This window comes from Platalea leucorodia (genome assembly GCF_965183815.1).
Source record: "Platalea leucorodia genome assembly, chromosome: 15".
NCBI classification, from domain to species: Eukaryota; Metazoa; Chordata; class Aves; order Pelecaniformes; family Threskiornithidae; genus Platalea; species Platalea leucorodia.
The window spans coordinates 10,247,586-10,269,475 of record NC_138837.1 but is presented as its reverse complement, the minus strand read 5'-3'; the positions used below and the strand labels follow the sequence as shown (position 1 = coordinate 10,269,475).

At 53.8% G+C, this 21,890-nt stretch overlaps 1 protein-coding gene across 3 annotated transcripts in view; it reads right to left on the bottom strand.

The window, feature by feature from the left end:
* Positions 1 to 21,890, bottom strand: part of WHRN (whirlin) — a 56,213-nt gene that overhangs the window by 9,484 nt on the left and 24,839 nt on the right. For 2 of the 3 annotated variants that reach the window (XM_082327666.1, XM_082327668.1), the window contains exons 3-7: positions 16,970 to 17,095; positions 5,431 to 5,633; positions 5,008 to 5,044; positions 3,485 to 3,697; positions 2,944 to 3,156 (exon numbers count right to left, since the gene is read on the bottom strand). In XM_082327666.1, the coding sequence (XP_082183792.1) occupies positions 2,944 to 3,156; positions 3,485 to 3,697; positions 5,008 to 5,044; positions 5,431 to 5,633; positions 16,970 to 17,095 (792 nt within the window). The remainder of the gene's footprint in view (positions 1 to 2,943; positions 3,157 to 3,484; positions 3,698 to 5,007; positions 5,045 to 5,430; positions 5,634 to 16,969; positions 17,096 to 21,890) is intronic. The other variant, XM_082327667.1, reaches the window with a different exon arrangement.

Here is a 21,890-nt window from a genome sequence, read left to right as displayed (position 1 = left end):
ACTGGTTATTTTTGGTGTAAGTTCACCCACTGACCCACGGAGAGCTGATGGGACAGAGGGCCTGGTCTAGTGTCACTGCCTTTGGCCACGAAGCCAAAGAAATCTGTGTCCCACGGTTCAGGGTGACTGCGATAAACTCAGCCTGGGAACACTACAGCTGTCCTCTTCTAGATAAGTGCCATTCCCAGAGGGATGTGGCTCTTGGGCTAGGGTCACAGCTACCAGAGGTCCTCTCTCCCACAGCAGTACTAGCAGCCCTCAGCTCCACCGCTTGCCGTGTGTCCTCAACCCGCTGACCCCTGCGATTCCTCCCGGACAAGGAGACTCCGCACCAGGGCACAAGCCTGCGGGTCTTCTCAGCCTCCTCCCAACCAAGAGCTCTGTTATGACAGAGGGATTTCAGAGGCTCCCCCCACATCCATGTCTAGCCTCTCTAAACTCTGCGTGAGGATTTCTCCAAGGCTGAACATGCACAACGTGAGCACACCGACCCCTCCTGCACTGGAGCACAGATTTTTGCAGACCCAAGGCCCATAAGGAAAATTCTCCCCCATCCCTGAGGATGCGTGATGGGATGGGACCAGCCTACTGGTATTTAGCCAGGGTGCCCACACAGCAAGGCAGCGCAGCAGCAGACAGAGCAGGCAACGAGGCAGGAAGGGCAGGCTGGGGTCCATCAGGCATCAACGCTGCCGGTCCTTCTAAAACCCCAGCCGTCAGTGGCACTCAGGGCTTTAGTGCAAGCAGGACAGTGGTACCCGCTGGGGCTGGTTCAAGGCTGAGTCTTGTCTGCGCTGCAGCACCGAGGCCCGCAGCCGTGCTGGGGAAAGGGACTCTGGAATGGCTCAGCGGAGCCACAGGAAGAAAAGGCAGAGATGGGTGAAACGAGGCGGCTGTTCACGTGGCTGAGTCGCATGCCGGCCCCTGGACAGCCCGTACCCCGCCTCCCACCCGACGCACATTCGCACGCACTCTCAACCCGTCTACTATGGCAACCGCAGTACTCGAGCTCCCCGTCTCGCTGACAGCCCCTACCTCCATCAGGTCTATTAGCCACAAGAGCCGCTCCTGGGGACGTGCGAGGGGAAAAGCAGATTAAAACAAGCGTAAAAGCGAAAACATAACATCAGGGAGGATGCAGAACAAATGAGCGAGACAAGCAAATCCCAGTGCAATGCATCCCTCCTCCCCCAAAACCCACCCGGCAGAATCCACATCCAGCTGCATCCAGCGCTGAATGCGGAGGCTGAAATGAGCCCCTCCGGCGAGAGGTGCTGGGGAGGGCAACAGCAGCAGGGGCTTAGGGCAGAACAGGGCAGAGGAAACAGCCTGGGAGCTCTGTCCCTCTTCTCTCTCTCCTGCTCGCTGAGATAAGGACCCATCCACCATCAGCCCGTGCTCTTGGCTTGGCAAGTTGTTTTAGAAAGCAATAATGGTAAACACCTCAAGTGTCGGCGTTCCCACCGCCCGAGGCAGAGCTCAGAGGCGTGTATGTTCTCATGCCCATGGAAAGAGGTGCCACGCTGCCGGGGAGGACCTCCGGTGTGACCGAGGGACACATGTTCTTGAAGGAAGCTCTTAAAGCAGGGCCCAGCAGATGGTGCCCACTCTCTTCTCTACGCCAGCACAGCAGCCCAGTCTCCCTCGCCGACCTCCGGGTCCGTGTGCCAGGTGGGGCTGGGCCACGGCTCACGCAGTGGGGCAAGCAGCCACGCTTGGCACGTGGTGTCACAGGGCAGGAGGGAGGGCACGGCGCACCCAAAGCAAGCGGTACGGCCCCAGGCACGGGGACAGCGTGGGAACAGGGTGGCACGCTCGGAGTCCTGGCAGACCTGCGTTAGCCCTCTGATGCTTTAGAAAGATTTTCCCAGCAGGCCTTTGGAGAGCAGCGCAAAGCTCGCTTTGTTTATCCTGATCCAGAAAGGATCTCACTGTAATCCATCCTGAAGAGAGCAGATGGCTTTCCTATGGGTATTTGTGAAGTCAATGGGACAAAAGCACAGCTCTGATGCTCTGAAACTCTCCCAGGCCTCTCGGAAGGCAGGGCCAAACTGCGTAGGCAGGACCAAGCTGCGCAGGCAGGCACAGCCCCAGGAAAGCCCCCCGCCTCTCTCCCCTGCCGGCTGTGTTGCCTGGGCCCTCCGCAGCACAATCCCGCTCGCCCCGGCCGTGGGCTGGTTTGCTTGCTGTCGAACTAGCAGAAAGCCCATTGTCATCCGTTCTTTTCATGAAGGTTTTAATTTCCAAGGTTGCTAATGCATTTATGATGAAAGGCATTTTATGGCTAGGAAATTAATTTCAGGGCTGTGTGCCTGCACACTCCGAGGTGATTATGATAACTTAATTAGATGGTGTGTGCAACAAAGGCCTGGCAGAGAGACGTGGGAGCGCTGCCGCTTAATGCTGGAGAGTGGGCAGGGGCTGGGACAGGACGCAGCTGGCCTGGCCGCTGCGGTCCCCGCTGGGATGGGGAGCAGGCAGCCAGCGCCTTTAAGGAGGTGATTTAAAAGCCACAGCCAGAGCTGGTGAGTAGTGGCAGGCATGGTGTGGCAGCGACAAATCGCTGAGACTTCTGCGTGGATGCAGCTCGCATTGCACAGTGGAGGTCCTGGAAGGGAAGCAAAACTTCCTCCCTCGCTGAGGACAAAGTGACACTTAGCACCAGGCCTGGCCCCCACGCAGAGGGTAGTGGCATCTCAGTCTCAAAAGCACAGAGATACCAAGCACGTGCCACAGCATCACCTTTTTGTACCTACAAATCATGCTATTGCACCCAATCCGCAAGGAAGGAAAAAAGCTTTGGGGGAATCCACTGGGGAAGCAGACTGAACAGGGTTTCCTGCGGGGTGAAATGCCTTTAGAGCACTCCAGGGAAGTGAGTTTGCTGTAGGGCTGCCGAGAGCAGGTGTTGAAAGAAAAAAGGAACAGCCAGGAGAGACTTACCCGGGCTGAGCTGACGGTTGTGGCGGTGAAGTGGCTGCTGGAGGAAGAGACGGTGTCGCTGTAGGACATCATAGAGTAGGAGTCGGTGCCGACGCTGGGCCCTAAGGGCTGTCGAGCCTTCATGGACTCGATCTCTCTCTTCAGCACCAGGTTGTCGAAGCGGTCGAGGTCTTGCGGGGAGATCACACCCCGCACCTCTGAAAGCAGTGAGAACTGGGCCAGGCAGACAGACAACCAAAGAGAGGTTGGGGCACGGCCACATTCCTGGGTAGGTGAAGACCCATCCTCCCACACTGTTCAACAGCGGTAATGAGATGTACCGGCAGGTAACGCACGAGGAGGTTCGGTCCTGAACTTTACCAGAAGCTCCTCTGCCACTGAACACCAGCCCCCATAACATCCTACATCTAGATTTTGCTTTCATAGCCTCACCCTTGATCCTGAGCGGATAACCTTGGAGGCACTGAGCCACACCATGACAATGGCTCTGCTCAGCTCACCAGGTGGAAGAGACCATCCCTGACCTTGGTGCGGGCCTCACCTTAGCGTGTGTGTTGAGTAGCTCAAAGAGCGCCATGACCAGAGCATCCACGGAGATGTTGCCTTCCTTATACTCGTCAAGGTAGTACGCCATGGTCGCCCGCTCCTGTTCGTTCAGCAGGTGCCGGGCCTGTTCCTCCAGCATGACTCGGGTCTGGTTCACCATGCTGCTCAGCGTTACCTGGGAGCCGGCCAGGCCCCGGTAAAACACAGGCTGCAGAAGAAGATGGGAGATGGGCTTTGGTCTGGGATGCCAAGGAATCAGCTGCTGACAGGAGGGCAGCTCTCCTTCTGCTGAGACATCTGGGCAGCACCGGCAGGACCGAGAACTGTCCCCTCGCTCGGGGCTCTGCCTACCCGCCCGAGCTGCCTGCGTCTCAGACCACTGCTCTCACCCAACTACCTGTGGCGAAGCTGGAAAGCGGGACTGGAAGGGGGATGCCGAGAATGCCTAGAGGCAGTTACCCCCAAGGATTCACCAGCATGGCCGCTCACTTAGTGTCACTACTTGTCTGGGTAACTCCAGAGCCACGAATTTATGCAGCACCACTTGAACAAACAAAACAGCTTCCCAGCTCTGTTCAGCGAGCGCGGACGCTGTCCCGTGACCAGCTCCTGATTTAACAGCAGGCTGTATTCCTTCCTGGCAGAGCTGGGGGAACTGGGGCCATGAGAGAGAGGCAGGCTTGCCATCTTGTGTAAAAGGCACATTGGCCCCCGCTGCAAGCTCGAAGCAGACCCTGGTGAAGAAAGAGCCGCTGGCAACCAAAGGAGTCCTGGGGAGAGACATGTCTGGCTGCAGATGAAAGGTTTTTTTTGCTGAGAGGGGTTTCTAAGAGGAGGTCCTTGCTCTTCCCCTCCCTGGCAGTGCTGGCACAGTCAGCGTAGGGATATGGAGCCAGACAAGACCCTGACTATCCTGGGGATGCGGAAAGGAGTTGAGGCTGGGGAGCATGTTTTGCCAGCAAACAGCACAAAGTGGTTATCAGCCAGAGCCACCTGTGAAACCTTGCTGCTTCATTTCCTTTTAAAAGAAATGCTCTTTGCAAAGAGGTGTTCGGCGAAGATGCAGTCACAGTGCTGGGTAAGTCCCTGCCGCTGCTGCAGCCCTGCCACCGGCTGGTGTGCTGGGGAGGGCTGGGTGGGAAAGATCCCAGGAGCTGTCAGGGCCCGGAGACAGCCACCGTGCAGAAGGCATCACGGTCACCTCGGCAGGGTGGAGGGGGTCCCCACGGTCCTTGCCCGGGTGTGATCATTGCCCCTTGCCCATTAACGTGATCATTCCCAGGCTAGGAGGCACCAGACGTGCTGCAGAACTGACCCACCAGTGGCACTATTTGTAGAAACACAGCTGGCAAAATGAGATGGGCAGGAAAAAGGCTAGAGCCAGTTAAAACCCACCAGTCCTCATAAAACTAACGCCCCTTTCATAATCAGGAGCACAAAGCCCTCCCTCCCATGGAAAACAGGAGACGACGACGGTGATTTTTTCACAAGGCATCAGGAAGGCCTGATATCTCTTACCCTGGCTGTCGCCTCCGCAGCATGATCGCCCATTGCCCTGCGAGGAGGAGGAAGATCAATTAGCACCGTCACCATCACCTATTGGGTACCCAACAGTACCTGTTGGGTACTCTCCTCTCTGTGCCTGTAAGCTGAAAGCTTCTGGCCTGAGAGAACAGGGAAGGGGCAGCAGCATGTTGTCCAGACCTGATCCACCTCACAGGCCAGAGACGCTGCCTTCCAAGCACCAGATACGGGGGCCACACACCCAAGCAGCGGGGGTGCTCCCGTAGCCAGGTTGCCGGTGCACGTGGCGGTGCATCAGGCTGCCACCATTTCACATGCTGCCCCTCCACACCCACCCTAGGTGACCGTATGCACCCTACGGGAGCGCTGCGTTGGCAGCCCTACAGCAAGCTTGCATGGGGCGCACCAAGCACGTACCCTGCTGAGTTGACGAGGGTCTCTCCGATCTGGGAGCTTGCTATCCACCTGGTCTCGTCCACGGTGGTGCGGGCATGGGGCAGCCTCCCGATGTCTTTCACTGTCATGATGAGGTGGCGGGAAGACTTGAGCAGCTTCACCGCCTCGTCGTGGGGGATGCTGAGGAAGCTCCTGCCGTTCACCTCCAGGATCTGGTCTCCTACCTGCGGAGTCAGGATGGGGTGAGCCTGGCAGGCCCTGGGGGCTTTCCTGTTAGGAAAATGCCACCTTCTCCCACCAGGGAGGAGCCATTCAGTCCACCCTGCCACCAAACTAGGACCACAGCAATTGGAGGCACCAAGAAAGATGAGGGAGAGGGGCCAAGTCCTGGTGGCTGGAGACCAAGCACTCAAGCCAACAGCCAGCAATGGACCAGGATGCGAAGCGTGGAAGAGCCTGTTTAGGATCCCAAGTCAGACCAATCTGCTCAGTCCACTCCATTAACTAGATTTGCAGACCTGCTTGGTTAGAAACAAACTGCAAACAATATCAAGACCTCCAGCCCCGATCCCTCCTGCTAATCCGGGAGGCCAGGAACCATCTGTGGAAGCCCCAGACCTCAGATCTCTGTGTGCAGCAGGGAGGGCTCAACTCGAGTGTCTCACCACAGTCCCCATCGCTCTGCAAACTGTAGGATCTGAGACAGCTGGGTTTCATCTCTCCTCTCCTCCTCTTTCCTCCCCAGCTGCTCCTGAGCGCTTTCATTTTGTGGCCGGGGCCTTCGCTGTGATCGGGGGCTTCCCTGACAGCCTGGCCATGTTCAAGACACAGCACTCATCTGGCATTCCCCCTTCATCCCACGTCCTCTCTCTCTTTGCTTCTAGGGCATTCAGTGCCGCTCCTCCTCACTCCCATATCACAACTGGCCCTGTTTCTGATAAGCCGCCTCTTTGAAACTGCTCTTTCCTATCTTTGCTTAACCATAGGCTTCTGTTCAGCTGTCAAAACACAGTCTTATTTGCTCTACGCTGCAGTGCAAGTAGAATGAGACATTCCTTTAAATAACTTGCCTCCATCTTGGAGGAGAAGAGTGAAGAAGGAGAGGGAAGAATTTCTAAGGTTAAAAAAATAACATGGAGAATTAATATGACCCTTTCAGCTCAGTCCATCTCATTGTGCCACTGGGTCAAAGAAGCCTCAGAGGACTGGGATTAATTCTCCAGATTCTTAAAATCGTTTACTCCAGTGAAAAGACATAACTGACCACTGCCAAGTCTATGCTGTGGGCTGTGACTCTGCCATCACCCAAGTTTCCACCAGTGCTACCCTGAACTTTGCTGGGGTGAAACAGTGGACATTGGGACTAGCACCAGCAAAGCTCAGCGTAAAGCACGGGAGATCCAGCGACGGCTCCGGCAGGGAGGGGAAGCCAGCTGCTGGTCCGAGGAGGCAAGAGCTGATCCAGAAACCGCAGTACAGCCCCTGCACTTCGCCTCTGTTTTACGCTACAGCCATGCTGAAGCTCACAAGAACATAGGGCCAGGGCTTGCATCAGCTGCTCTCCCGACACAGCATTGCCAGCTGGGATGGAAGGAGGCCGGGGCTGCAGCAGGACTGACACACGTATGGGCAACCTGCACGCTTGCACACACGCCTGCTCGATTTCTGCTAGCCTGTGCTGCTACGCCTTTGGCATCCAGATGGTCGACGCAACAACCATGGAGGCTTCAAGGCTAACAGGACCCCTGTCAAGGCATCCACCGCTCGCGCTTGTCTTCCTGGGACAACACTTCCCTTCCACAGTGAAGGGCTGGTGGGAACCGAGGGCAGAGTGGCCATGACACAGCGTCAGACACAGTGCTGATAAAACCCGACCGTGGCTTCTCCAGGCATCCCCACGAGGATGTCCTCGGCAGAGAGGGCACAAGAACGGGGAAGAAAAGACAGAGAGAAATCCTGCTGCTTGGGCCAGAAGAGACCCCTGATCACAGCCCTGGCTGTCCTGAGGCCTGTGGTGAGACGGACACTGTTCAGACCACCCCAGAGGTGATCTCTATGAGAAGTCAAGTAGAGAGAAGGAGAAGAGCGAGCTGGTGGAGAGCCCCGGGGTGGAGGAGCGAACATGACTTAGCGGGGCTCTGTCACAGGTGACAGGGGCGGCAGGACCCTGGCTCTGTGCTTATCTCGTGAGCCACTGACCCGCCTCGGGCTGTCGGACACTGATGCAAATCCCAGTCCCCGAGTCCCACTGGGGTGAGGGTACTGGTGAGCGGGATCTGACCCTGCCAGCGCTCAGGGACAGTTACCCAGCGGCTGCAGGCTGTCCCAGCCAAGGGCGCAGGGCACAAGCAGGAGCATAAGCCAGGGTCTCAACAGGAACATGACTGACCATTTCTGATAGAGGGTTTTAGTCTGGGAGCTGCCATCAGAGCAGAGGCCATGGTCCAGCCCCACACGCCGCTCTCGTAATCTGAGGTGCCGTGGTCTCAGCCTTCCGTTTCTGCCAGGTTTTTTGTATTCCTGTGGCATCAGGGCACCCCTCAGACAGGCTGCTGTAGAGCAAAGCTGGCTCAATAGCAAAGAAAAACACCATTACCTTGAATTACGCTCCTCCCAGCAGCTCTCAAGGGGAGACTGCAGCAGTTTAATTGTTATTACATTGTTATGTTGTGAAATGAGTCTTAAAGAAAATTCCAGGTGCCTTTTACAGGGGCCCTGGGCCTGCTCTCCCAGGTGGTGCCAGGCAGCAGCCACGCCAGCCCCACTGCAAAACCAAGCCAGGACGCAGGAGCCTGGAGAAACTCTTGGAGCCCTGACCCGCACAGCGGGCACAGAGGCTGCAGAGCACTGGGGACTCCCCTTCAGGCAGGTGAGGACTGTCAAAGCGTTAGCTGATCAACACAAGGCTGCTTCCAAGGAGAGTCTGGCTCTCCCCATCCAGCTCAGCGCTCACAAGCACCCCTCCCTTCGCTTGCCCACAGTACCGATCCGGCTCAGTTAATGGATCTGACTGCAACTCATGGCTGCTTCTTGCAGGGCTGGCTTTCCGCTGGTTCAGCTCTCTCATCCGACTCCGTGCACGGCTACAGGATCAGGCAGCTGCTGTGGGGCAGCAGGAAGCCCCAGGACCGTCCTGGACTGGTGGGTGGCCACCATGACAGCAGAGAGGTGGCATGGCCTCAGAGCAGCACAAAGCTCCAGGAGCACTTCACTCACTCCAGCCGGCTTTCCAGGGAAGGGCAGGAATCCCCCAAATCCACTGTATGGCACTTGTGCAAATAGGGATTGCTCAGGCTACTTAAGGGATTACAGAGGCAGAGTTTCTGCGTGCCAAGGAGGCACGGCAGCTTCCCTCCCTGCCCACTGCAGGGCCACGGAGGGTCACATATGGAGCCCTTTGTGCTCCTCTGGCCTTGCAAAAACAGATGCAGAAGGAGAGCTGGCACAGAATCTCCCTGAGAAGCAATAAAGAGATGCAAAGGAATGGGAGAATCTGAGGGTTATTGAACATTCAGAAGGTGGGGAGTAAAATCCTAAGATGCCTGCAGCAGCAGTGTGAGAGTGAGCCCAGGAGAGAGTCAAGATTTAGACTGGATATTAGGAAAAGGTTTAGATCGGATAGTAGGAAAAATTTCTTCACTGAAAGGGTTATCAAGCATTGGAACAGGCTGCCCAGGGAAGTGGTTGAGTCCCCATCCCTAGAGGTATTTAAAAAATGTGTAGATGGACTCCATGATCCTTAAGGTCTTTTCCAACCTAAATGATTCTATGATTCTCTAAGATCTACCAGCAACACTCAACTACTTGGGTTGGTTCAGACCAGAGGTGTCAGAAGGGGCTGGTAAAGGTGCTCTGAAGAATCGGGCAGGACTTTTCAACTGTCCAAGATGTGACTGATGCCTCCTGAATGAACAGAGCAGACACAGGTGGAAGACTGTAACCAACAGCTCATGGAGCACTTTGCTCAGTGTGCAGCTGTGATTTGAGAATGATCAAATAAGACTGAAATAAAAACACATGATGGGAAACCATGGTAAGAAACATATCAAGAGTGGCTCAAACTTGGCAACAGCCAAGTGAACGCGTGACCCTGCTGCGAGTGCATTCCCTGGGTACATCTCTGCCTGCCCAGCAAGGAGAGGAAAGTTCTAGAGAAGGGAAACAGAAATGATTAGTGGCAGATGAAGGTGCCTGTGAAAGGACAGATCAAAAAGATTAGGCCTGATAAATTTAGAGAAGAGATAATGTGTGGGGAGCTTGATGGAGCTATACAAAATAATGCCGGCAATAACGAGAAGCCAGAGAAGGGCTCCTGTTTACCCTTCCCTCTGACGAAAGGACAGAGGATGCTCAGGGAGGCTGGAAGGACGCTCTGGGTGGTGTCAACAGGAGAAAAGGAGCTGGAGCAAAACACCAGATGCAGCTTGGATGCAGCAGAGCTTGGTTGTGCGTTCAGCTCCGTCCAGTGACCTCGAGCAGATTTGCCGCGTTCTGGGGACAGTTCCTTCCTCGGTGCCACACAGAGGGGCTGGGGGATAGCAAGGGCTGTGGCAGCACAGGAGAGCCCAGTCCCCACCACCACCACTGTCAGGGCTCCCGAGTTTTGTCCTCACGTGGGTCAGCCGATGGCCTCTGCTTGCTGTCTTCAGAACTGCTGTTAACGGGGCAGCTGCACAGCTAATAAGGCAAAAGAGATAAACCCGCAGTCCTCTGACCAGCCAAGAAGGGAGCCAACGCCTTCAGGCTGGGCTGATGCAAGCCTGCAGCTCAACGGGCAGAGGCAGCACATGGCAGATGCATTTCAGTAGCCACTGCAAGGCTCTGGCGTTGGCAAGGGCCAGGTCCTGCTGCACCATCTTTTCCTTTGGCTCCAGTAAGATGCTCAAGGCAGCAGGTCCTGCAAAGCGAGCCGCCTGCTCTTGGCCGGCCTTTCCCTCCTCTGATGTTCCCTGTGGAAGGACGAGACAGCGCTGGGCACAGGTCAGGCTTGGCAGGTCATGACCAGGGGGATGGTGGCCCTTTGTACCGGCTGGCTGGAGGGGAGAGCGCACAGAGCAGAGCTGTGTCAGGGTGGGACACTCACACCTACCCCGGCAGGCTGCGGAGCACAGATCGCTTGCCAAAATCATACGCTAGGGATGCGAAACTTCCCTGGCTTGAAAGAAAGACAGCCTGGAGCCAACCTCACCTCCGCGACCCAGCTGCAGAAACGGAGCCAGAGGCAGCCAGCTCCACCTGAGCTGATCCACAGAGACCAAGGAACAGGGAGGGAGGGAGGGAGGGAGCCCCAGGGAAGGCAAACGACACAAATGACCACCTGCCCAACCATCAGACTCCACAAATATCTCAGGTTCCCTTCGAGCTCTGTCAGCTTTAAACCAACAATCAGAAAATTGCTGACCACCAACACAACAGGGAGGGAAAATTACGTACGCCTAAACTGCCAAGAGAAACACACATTCAGGTGTAATGAGTATCATCTCTCAGGTCTCTCTGATCCACTGGGCAATCCACTGGAGTGGATTTTGCTGCTACAATAAGGAGCACCGGGCTCACTGCAGCACCGAAACAATGAAAATCCAAATATAATTAGATAGTTTTATTGCAATTATGAATCTTTAATAGTTTTCCATATCAGGGATTAAACTTTCATGATTTTTTGCTCAAGACAGCTATACAGATTTAATAACCTTTCTTTAGTTTCAAGAGTGAACCAAGAGGAACCTGGCAAACCCTCGCCACATCAGGGAGACCAGAGGGGCCCTGGAGAAGCCACTTCATCGGTCTGTGTCTGCCCTTCATCGCTGCCTCGACATTTATTCAAAGTCCTTCATGGCTCTCTGGTCTCTTGTGCGCCGTTAGCACAGCGCCCAGCACAAGACCACCTCTAGCTGGTGCTGCCGGAATATTAACAGCGGGTGAGACCAACCAGCCACAAAATACTTGGATAAGTTTGAGCACCTCGTGCAGGGGGAAAAAAAGACCTTGCAAAAATAATTGCTGGCGAAGGGCAGATAAGGGAATTGCTGGACAGCCCAAATGCCTGCAAATCAGCCTATCTTGATGAGAGACTCCTATTAGAGCTGGAAGGGATTTTTTGCTAATTAGCATAGATAATAATTATTTTTTTTCCCCAAAGTCAAGGACAACTGGGAAGGTAACAAAAGACTGCAGAGATGCAAAAGAACCATCTATTAAAACAAAGGTTGGCCCTGGCAAATTATTTGCTGTATGCACAGCTCCAAACCAGCACAGAATAAAAGAAGTAATAATAAGACACGAAAAAAACTTACAATAAGCCACAAAAAAATTATTGCCCTGCATATTTCAGGAAGAAGTTTTCAGTTGTGCTCAGCTAATGGTGGGCGGACACAACAGGACCTGCTGAGTGCCCGACCGCTTCTGAAAATGGGATTATTCTCATTTCCCAGGGAAAAATCTACGCTGAAAAGCAGGGACTGGACATGACATGTGAAAGGCGACAGACTGCAGACAAGCAGCAGAGTTCAGAAATAACACACCTCGATGACGGGCTTGGCTCCTTCTCTTTCTGGAGACAGAGAGAATAACATGGGAAAGGGAGGTGCAGTCAAGAGAAACTTAATGGGCTTAAGGGTTCTGAGCACTTAAAGTCTCTTATAAATAATCAAAATTGGCTCTGGGAGAAATTCAGTCACATGGACAGAAAAATAGGTGAGAGATTTTAAACATGAGTTAAAGTTAAATGACACCAAATTGAGCTGGGAATAACAGGGCTAATAGGATGCCAAGTGGTTTGGCACTAGCACTAGTCTTATTTAATGCCACTAATGTGCTGGAAGAGAGGTTAAATTACACTCGTGGATACCACTAAAGCAGGAGAGTCTCTCTCTAGCATGAATAATTAGCAAAAGCAGACCTTAAGAAATTAAAAATATGGGCAGGAAAAAGTACAAATCGATTTGGAAATGGCCAAATTAAGACTCGCAGAAAAATAAGGAGGTACTCGGCTTCCCCAGGAGGGAAACAGGTCGGGGCAGATGATCCACGTCCAATGAGGCCAACGCAGCCCGTTGGAAGGACAAGAGACAGATTTGGGATCAAGGCAAGGGAACAGCGGGTGCCAAGTGCTGTTGGAAAACATGTTCTTTTCCCCAAACACCCTGCAATACAAATACGAGGAACAAAGCAGATACAGACTGGAAATGAAAGCCTACAAGGAGAGAAGCTTGTCTCTTGGGGCAGGCAGTGGTTTTGGCACTGCTGAGGGTTCTGGTAGCCTCCCAGAAGAGGAGCGATTTAAGCAACATCTGTCCCCGTAAAGGTGGCATCGTTTGAAGGACCACTCCGCACTGCCTCCAGTGGAAAGGCTGGATCTTGCGTACCACAACCACTCACCTCCTCACTGAATTTCTCACTGTACAGCTTCTTCCCCAAGGCTCCAAGGCAGCCAGGAGGCTCTTTTTTATCTTCTCTTTTTCAGTATCTTTTTTGTCTACGTGCAGACCTCAAAATACAAGCCAGTTTTCAAGAGGCAGCTTCATGACTGCTACTGATGATGTAAAATCATTCACCTCTTCCTATTTACAGTCTCTCTTTTTCTCTCCTTTGCTTGTATATGGATATAGATGGATTGTGGTAGCCTCTTTTTACCCCAGCCTTTGTGCTGGGAACTCAATATTGAGTTGTTTGTTCAAAGAAAGCTACCTGAGATCTGCTATTTCAGATGTAAAGGTCAAGGAGAGGAAAAAAAAAAGTGGCTTAAAAAAGATCCTTACAAAATACACCACCAGAAAAAATGAACGAGGAAGAAATCGGGACGAGCAGAGCCACGAACGCCAGCAGAACAAGCTCAGCTCCTGTGTGGCATCGCCGCGAACGTCACGAAGGAGGCGGGAAGGACAGCAGCCGAAAGCAAAGGAGACTGGCTCACGTTCCTCCTTTGCAGTCTTCTGTTAACCTGCGCTTTTCAGTCTGGGAACTTACACCGAGGCAGCATATTTTAAAACATGCCCGAAGAACACATTGTCAGAAGTTTCATAAATGAATAAACATAAAGAAGGCCAAGGCCAAGAGTATGAATATTTAATTATTGACTGACTGCAGCGATCCAGCCTGTTTTCTGCCAGCACCTGCAGAGCGCCCTGCCTCGTGGCCATGAAGCCGGGGGGAGCAGAGCAGCAGCACCCAAACCGGCATCAGCAGGGCTAGATCTCCTCCGGGACCCACTTCTCAGGACCACGGGCCCTGCTTCTGTAGCAGACAAAAGCCAGCTTAGCTTTCAGGCCTGAGAGAAACTTCCTTGGTTTTGACTGTCTTTCAATACTACGTTGTTTGCCCTTTAATCAAAATTTAAGGGAAATGTAAAACATGTTATTAAAACATTCACAAATTCTGATTTGGTGCCGTAGATGCAAGAAGGTTTTCCCTAAAATGAAGTCTGGCAGAATCAACCTAAACAATTCTGGTAACAAATTCAGTGAAAGCAGCAAAACCCACAGCAGCATTCACCGCCTGGGAAGTCAGCCGGAACCTTCCCATCGACCCAGCAAGGCTGGGTTGAGCCCACATTGAACAAACCCACATTTCTTCTATGTTAGAGAGCAACGAATTATCTGGAAACCACATTTACCCATCAGTTCTTCCCCCCTCATGGTACCACATCCCTTCCACCACCACCTGGAGCGGCGCAGGGAGCGCGTGGATGCAGCCTACACCCGAGCGTGTCTAACAGCAGAACATAAAAGGCCTTTCTTTATCTCCAAACCTCCAAGCAGTTCTAAATTTACAGCCTGCAGCATACACAAATCAGGGCGGGAAGCGTCTGTGCGTATTTGAAATCACACAAAGCCTGACATTCAGAAAAGCATCGGCCTGCTGGCATGCACAGATCAGTTACTAGAAAACAGAACAGCAAGGAGAGAGATATAAAGAATCAATAATCAGAGGCTCTGGTGTGCAAACAACTGCCACGGTGCGGGGACCTTGCTTGGCAGGGATGGAGGGGAGCAGCACACACCGCTCCCTGTGCTTCGACTACAGCACGTGATTATTTTCTTGCCTTCCTAGCAGGCATGAAATGAGAGGTGGAGGGATAAAGCCGTGTGTTATGCTGCTGTGACTTTTCCCACGTGTGCGAGTTTGCAGCACGACGTTAGCTGTGCTGAGCTCACCGGCAGGCAGACCGAACCAAGAAAAGCAGCACTTTCCCCCGTGCAGTAAAGAGAGGGGTTTGGAGCAGTATGGAAGCACTAAACATGAAAAAAAAAACCAGAACCACCTTAGGAAAACAATGCAACTTCTTTTTCTTTTCCTGCCTGTCATCTTTCCGGCTTCTAGTGTGTATGAGATGGAGCCTGACACCCCGGCACAAGGTCAGCAGGCGCTGGGGACAAACAGGCTTGCTTCAGATGGCGGCTCCAAAGTCCCCCACGTGACGCCCGGGGCACCTCGAGCCAGTCCCTCTCTTTCCAGCTCTATTAGGCAGAAACAAATTGTCCTGTGCCTCTTATCACCTCTGTCTTGAAACCCTGGCGTCCCAGAGCACCGTCCCTGCTGCCTCTCACCGTGCCCTTGCGCTAACGAACAAGCACGCGTTGACGTCCCTGGGTCGGGCGTGCGGGCAGAGGGGCTGCGAGGAGGAGTAACGTACCCAGAGGAGTAACGTGGGGTCTGGGCGAGAAGGATGGCCTGCAGGCAGTTCCCAGCAGCAGCTCTCACTTCTGGCTGCCCTGAGCACCACTCAGCCATCTCCCTAGGATGCTCCCCAGTTCCTCGTCCCTGGTGCCCAAGTGACCCTCTCGTATGGCAGGGTCCAAAACCCCGTTTCCCTGCTAAGGACCTGAGGGAGAGATTAAGGCTTGGATTGATCCAAACCTCCAAGTCCAGCATTTTCATTCTGTGTCAAAAAGAGTCAGCAGAGAGAAACAGGAGCCTGCAGCGGACAATTAAGTTCAGAAGTGGTTGCATTACCCCCACAAATGTCTCCTTGTCCGTAAAGGGAACCCTGGTGACCTCCGTGCCCAGTTAGATGCAACATTTTGTGCCAGAGCAACTTGAGGGACAGGATCGTATCTGTACCAGCCCAAATCACAGCCCTCTCCACCAGATTGTCCATCCACTTCACGCTACCAGCCTTTACAGATTTAAGTGACTTTTCGGGGCCACTGGAGCAAAGCTGAAGGCTTAGTCCTAAAATCTCTGGGGTTGATCAAGGGAGAAACATATCACTTCACAATACAGACTGGGGATCAGAGCAGATTACCCCTCCATCCTCAGCAGTTCAGCACCATTTCAGGGGACTGAGAGAACGTTAGAGAGTTTAACATCCATCGATTCTTGACTGACACAAGGAGCAGGGAAAGAACTGTCTCCCAGAGCCCATGGGATTGCACTGGAGGAAGGAAAAAAGGCACAATGTGATTGCAGGGAGGTGGGTCATTTAGAGAGAAAAAAAAAAAAAACACCAAAAAAGAAACCCTGGGTGATGAAGTAAAATGCTACAGCCTGTGAAGTTTGAGTCTCAAACATGCCCCATCCATTAGCAGCACAGAGATGCTGCACCCAAAGTCCAATAGCTCCCTTTTAAACTTATTTTACCGGTGAGTGTCCTAGAACATATACAATTTTAACCCTAAATGCCCCTTCCAGGAAAAGCTGAGGTCCCAGGATGTCCCATCCTGTTCTGAGACCTGGTACAGTGGGAAGGACGGAGGAGCTCGGAGGTGATGTCTGTGCATGTGTCCATGGTGGGATCAGAGAGATGTAGGATCTCTCTTTACAAGGGGTCCGCAGCAAACCTGTAGGACTCTGGATCAGTCCAGCCTCAGAATGGCCCAGCCAACCCACAGAGCATCCTTTAGGGACCCGCTGGACTATGGAGGGAGCCTGACGTAGCTGGAGGTCACACCAAGTTAGGCTGCTGGCAGATCAGCTCTGCTCTAGCCCCGAGGGCAATTCTTCTTGTTAAGACATGATCCTTGCGAATGCCAGTGCTGCAGGAGGAAACCAGCAGGCGCCTGCTCCCCCTGCAGCGAGCCTGGCCGCCTCTCAGCGGCAGCTAAACACATTCCCTGCAGGCAGGCTAGGAGCACCTTCTGCAAAACACCAGCTCCAAACATAACGGGTTCGGATGCGAGATGCAGGGAGAGGGCACAAGACCAGGAGCTTTAATGGAAAACTCTTCCCTGCCAGCTCAGGGAGGCGAGAGTGACTCTCTTCACCTGCCAGGTCTGGGCTGCACTCTCAGATACCTACACCAAAACCATCCCCAGGCTATGTCCAGGGGGAGAAATCAGGTGTGAGGGTGCGCTAAGGCAGAGGCAAGTACAGCCTACTCCAGAAGTCGTAAGGCTGCATTTTTTTCTGCACAACAATGTTGCTCCCTCTAGGCTCAGTACCCAAAATGTCCCAAGAACCTGCCCTGAAAAGCTGCCCCCCGAAATGCAATGCTCACCCCTCCATTGAGAGCCCTGCTCGGCCGGGGGCAGAGGGGCAGGAACGGCAGCAGTTACGTGCCGACACGGCCCTGCAGCCACCGCGCGTGAAGCTCTGCCCCAGCCCGCTCTGGGGTCACTCTTACCTTTAAGCCAGTGCTCTCTGCTTCGGAGCCTTTATCCACACCGGTGATGTAGATGCCCAGGGAATACTCTGCCCCTCCTCGGATCATGAGGCCCAGGGACTTCCCCTCATTCAGGACCAGATTCACCTGCGGAGGAGGGGGAACATTGATGTGGTGTCTGAGCGCTGCACAAAAGCAGTCGCAGCTCCATGCTTCTGGCAACAGCCACGTCCCCCCTGCTGCCACCAGCTCTCCCACCAGTTCCCTAGTGAGCAGTGCACACCCCGGGACAGAGCCACTTCTGTAGATGCCCCCAGCCAACCGCAGCCCCAGACGGAGCTCCAGACCAGGGCTATCGCCTCCCTGCTGCAGCTGGCTCCTGCAGCAATGCAGAGGAGCGGGCAGAGCGGGTCGAGCTGCTCCTGTGGCTCCCTAGGCTTGTCCGTCTCCCCGTGCCTGGACAAACGGTCAGGGCTGGCTGAGGCTCAGAGGATGCTTTAGAGGTGCATGGCCTGCAAGGTGGGCAATGCCCCGTGCATCCCCGGAGAGCAGCACGGCCGACCACAGACACGGCGAGGACAGACAGGGTGATTCTACCAAGGGGGGCATCTGCCAGGGAAGTGTGGAGAACATGCAACATCCGTGATTTGGGTTTGGTTTGTCTTTTCCTGTTTTTCAATAATTTAGAGGGTCAAGTGGAGTGAGAGGGCAGATCGTGTTGAGAAGGTGCGGAAGTCTGGCTCTTCCGAAGGAAAAGTTGGAAGACGGAAAGATGATGGAATGACATCCAAGACCCAGGTGACAAATCCAGAAGTAAAGCACTGGCCTGGAAGGAGGTTAATGCCTCAAGTGGAGCAAGTAATGGTGTTTCAGGAGGGGTCTGGGCCTCAGGAAAGGAGACACAGCTTAGGCAAGGGCTGAGAGACCATTCTGCAGGCTGGAGTCCAGCTGAGGCGTCAGCGGGAGAAGGGACTGCCCTTCTCCTGCCTGCTCCACAGAAACCCAGCCTCCAGTATTAGCAGCTAAAAACATCAACTAATAAAGCAAACTACAGGTTTCACTCCAGTTTACGGCAAAGACCCTCAGGATCCAGACGGAGCTGCCGTTCAGCTCTTTGGCTGAAGGCCAGGCTGCTCAGGCCCACTGCACCTCCCGTGACACCAGGGCAGGTGTCGCAGGACACAGGGTGACAACGCAGCACCAAAGGGGCCCTTCTGATCCCGTTCTGCAATCCTCAGAAACACGAGGATGCAAACGCGCAGGCGAAGGGAGAGGTAGGACACACGGCCAGCTGGAGCACAGGACAGCCGTACCCCGCCGTGTCCCTTGGCCGGACAGGACAGCTCCTGTGGGACAGGGCAGGCAGTGGGGAATACGAGAGGGAAATGCCAGCTCTGGAGGACTAAGAGGGGTCAGCACGCACAGCCTGGGGGAATTACAACCCCAAACCAGAGGAAAAGTTGATCTGTGGCAGTTTTCAGTGCTCTCCTTTTACAGGTGCATCTCTGGGCTAGATACCTAGCCGAGAGAAATCCCAAAGCACGCCAGACGGAGCGGTGCCAGTCAGCCCTGGCTGCGCATTGCCCCGCTGCCTGCCCGTGCCCCGTGCAAATGTGTGATTACACAGCAATTACCCACATCCATCCGGACTGGGAAATGGCCCAGCTCCATTTCTCTACCCTTCTTTTACGTAGCGGTGGCTGCGAGGGGCCGCTCCGGGCACTCCTTTCCCCGGAGACAAGCGCGGCAGAGGCACAGCCCCGGCTGGTCCTCGCCCACCTCCACCAGCCCGGCCATCGCCCCCGCAGCGGTCACCGGTCTTCGCGGGACTCCCCACCCAGGCACCCTGCCCGTCCAAGGCACAGAAGGCACTCCGGACTCCTCCGCACAGCCATGTGCCTTATTATCTCTAATTAATAATGCTAGGACAGATTTTTCCATCTATCTTGCCCAGAACAGCCAGCACATACTGCAACAGACGTTTAATATTTCCCCCAAACCTCCCACAGGCTGAAGTACCACGCAGCACCTGGCCAGCTGTTTTCCCCACCAAATGCTGGCCGCAGGGCTGATTTTGCAAGGGACGCCAAAGCTATCAGCCAGCTTCCCATCTGCCTTCCTCCAGCCTCTCCTGCTCAGAGGGCCTGATGATATATGAAAGTTCAGGTGAGAATTCAGAGTGAACGAGCAAGCCTGCGTTTAGCTCCCTTGAGGACTCTCAATTTAAAACGGCCTTTGTTCACTCGCTGCATGACATTTTCTAAATGAATAATTCCAGGGTTTTTTTTTGCTTTTGTCCCAAGTTTTAAGTCAGTTCTGGAGAAAAGCAGACAGCAGGAATAAAAACAAATGAGAAAAGCCAAAATGTGTTTCACACTGATAGAAACAACCAGAAACAGACTGTTTGTGAATGCCTTTTATATTTAAAACTCTTCATCACAGTCAAACCCAAAGCTTGCACATTTACCTGAATGGGAAAGTCATTTCCAGCTTCAAGTCGCTCATTAACCTGCCTCGCTAGAGAACACAGCATCACGCAGGGAATTTAGCCCAGCCTTAGAGAGGCTGGTATTGAAAACCCATTTTCTGTCTTGGTGGCAGTGCAGCAGCAAGACAGAAATCAGCAGCAGGACATAAATCTACCCAAGGACTATACACTGCAAGATTTTGTACTTTAAGAAATGGAAACAGCTCCTACTTTTCTATACCGGTATCACAGCTGGCTGGCAACTGCACTGATGCCTCATCGGCTGCATGTGTTTTATGGATCTGCGAGCTAAAGTCGGGGCGATCCCACGAGGGCACTGCCAACACAGGCAGGGTCTCGGCACGGCACCGCTGCCCTCCGCGCTCCGGGAACGGCCGTGCTGTGGGAAGCCGGAGAGCGAGAACTGTAAGACATTAACTACCTGTACCAGCATCCTTGTCTAGGGCTGCACAAAACCGACCTTCCCTGGGTTAGTCCCTCCCCTGCTTTAAAGTGCACAAAGCGCTGGAAACAGTTTTAGGATTGAAGCATCACAGAGGAACCATAAAGAGACCTTCACGCTTCAGGCTGGAGAGGGCACTGTACCCACCCAACAGCGCGTTGGCCTGTCAAAATCAAGGGCAGCTTAACTTTCTCTTTACATGAAAACATCGCTCTGCACACAGAATGATTACTTTATTGAACACTGCACTGGGTTTTACTAAAACCAGAAATATATTAAACTCTTCCAAAATCCTTCTCTTTTCTCCCCATTTGCCTAATGACGTTCAGGGTTTCCCTTTTGCCATAACCTCTTCACCACACCGTGGCCCTATCTTTCAAGAATTCCCCAACTTTGGAAAAAATACAAGTAGCAGAAATGCAGCAAAGTGCATGCAATCACAGATCAGGGTCAAAATAGACTGGGTAGTGGCAACGCTCCCTCTCTACGAGTCCCTGAACAACAAATATATGTGCCGGCACTTCCCGGGAGTGAGCAACACGAGGGGTAGCTCCGTATCAAGACATTTAAATTTCCCTTTAGCGCTAGTCGGACGGGCTGGTAAGCTGAGAAGCTGCTCTCCCCACCCCGGTATCATCAGATCGAGTAAGAGATACTCGCTCTCCCTAGAAACCTGACGTGCCGCTGCAGGAGCTGGTTTGTTTGCACGCGTACCAGGCAAAGCTAGTCTTCAAGAAGCAGAAAGCAATGAATGCAGCCCCGAGCAATAAAGGTCTGAAAGACCTTCCCGCAAACCCAAGCTGCGTGGAAAAAAACCCTAAGCACTACTTAAAAATATGTCGCCGCTGGCAATCCCAGAAAGTTGGGTTGTTGAGGGCTTAATTGCATTTCTTAATCAACTAATACCTACGCCTCTCCGAATAAACCCTGCGGAAATCGCAATAGAAACTCAGGCTGCCGGGAAAAGCACGGCAGCAGCAGGGGCCGGAGAAATAACCACTCTCGGAGCATTCGGCTTATTGACAAACTGCAGATTTAGGGAACAGCCGAGAAATAAAGCGAGTGCTCGCAGGCAGGGGGCTCAGTTTAATCAGAGTGGGGAGCGATGAGAGAGGCAGGAAGGAGGAGCGGAGAGAGCACGCTCAGGAGCCAAACCGCGAGATAAGCCGATTGCCAGGATGAAGCAAAGGCTGAGTCACTCCCTGTTAAGGGCTTAGGGATAAGAGGGGGGACTGTTTTGCAGACTATTTCCCCAGGTCTGGCTGTTTCCAGTGACAGGGCACACGGCAGAGATGGCGTTTGGTGGGGTTGGCGCCGTCACGCTGGCTGCCCCGGGCACGGCACTGCCCACGCCCGCTGCCATCCCTACCGAGGGGACCTCTCCAGGCCGCGTGCCCTCGCTCCGGCCACGGCTGTGGGGTGGGAGGGAGGCTGCGGGACGAGGGCGAAGCCCAAGCCAAGCTGCTGTGCGGGGAGGGAGCTACATACATCCATTGTGACCAGGCTGTTGTTGCCAGTGGTTCCCACCACCGTGACTTGATCCCGCCATGACGAAAAGCGCTGATCCTGGGTCCCACTGGGAACAGACCCCCAGCACACCATTACCTGGACCAAGCCCTTCTGCTCTGGCTTTTCCACTCAAGTAAGCAGGTTTGTACACGTATGATTAACACTTCTGTGCAAGTCTTGTCCCAGAAAAGCGCATTTTGGTTACATTTCCACTTTATGTTTCCTCCCTCCTCAGCTCTCCCCCCGTTCCGCTGCCAGGCTGAAGCTCAGAGCAAGAAGCTGTAATGTACCTCAGGGGCCAAGACCAGGGAGAGCCGGGATCGCTCCAAGCTGCTAAATGCACGGCTGTCCTAACGCCGTCCTAAAACAGAGGCAGCAAGCATGCCTGTGCAGGAGCACAGCTATTCTGGCGGGGGAAACTGCGGACACCCAGGCAAGGGAACCCCCGCACCTTGCTGAGAAGGGCCAGGTAGCCCCAGGCTCACGGTAGCCCAGACGCCGCG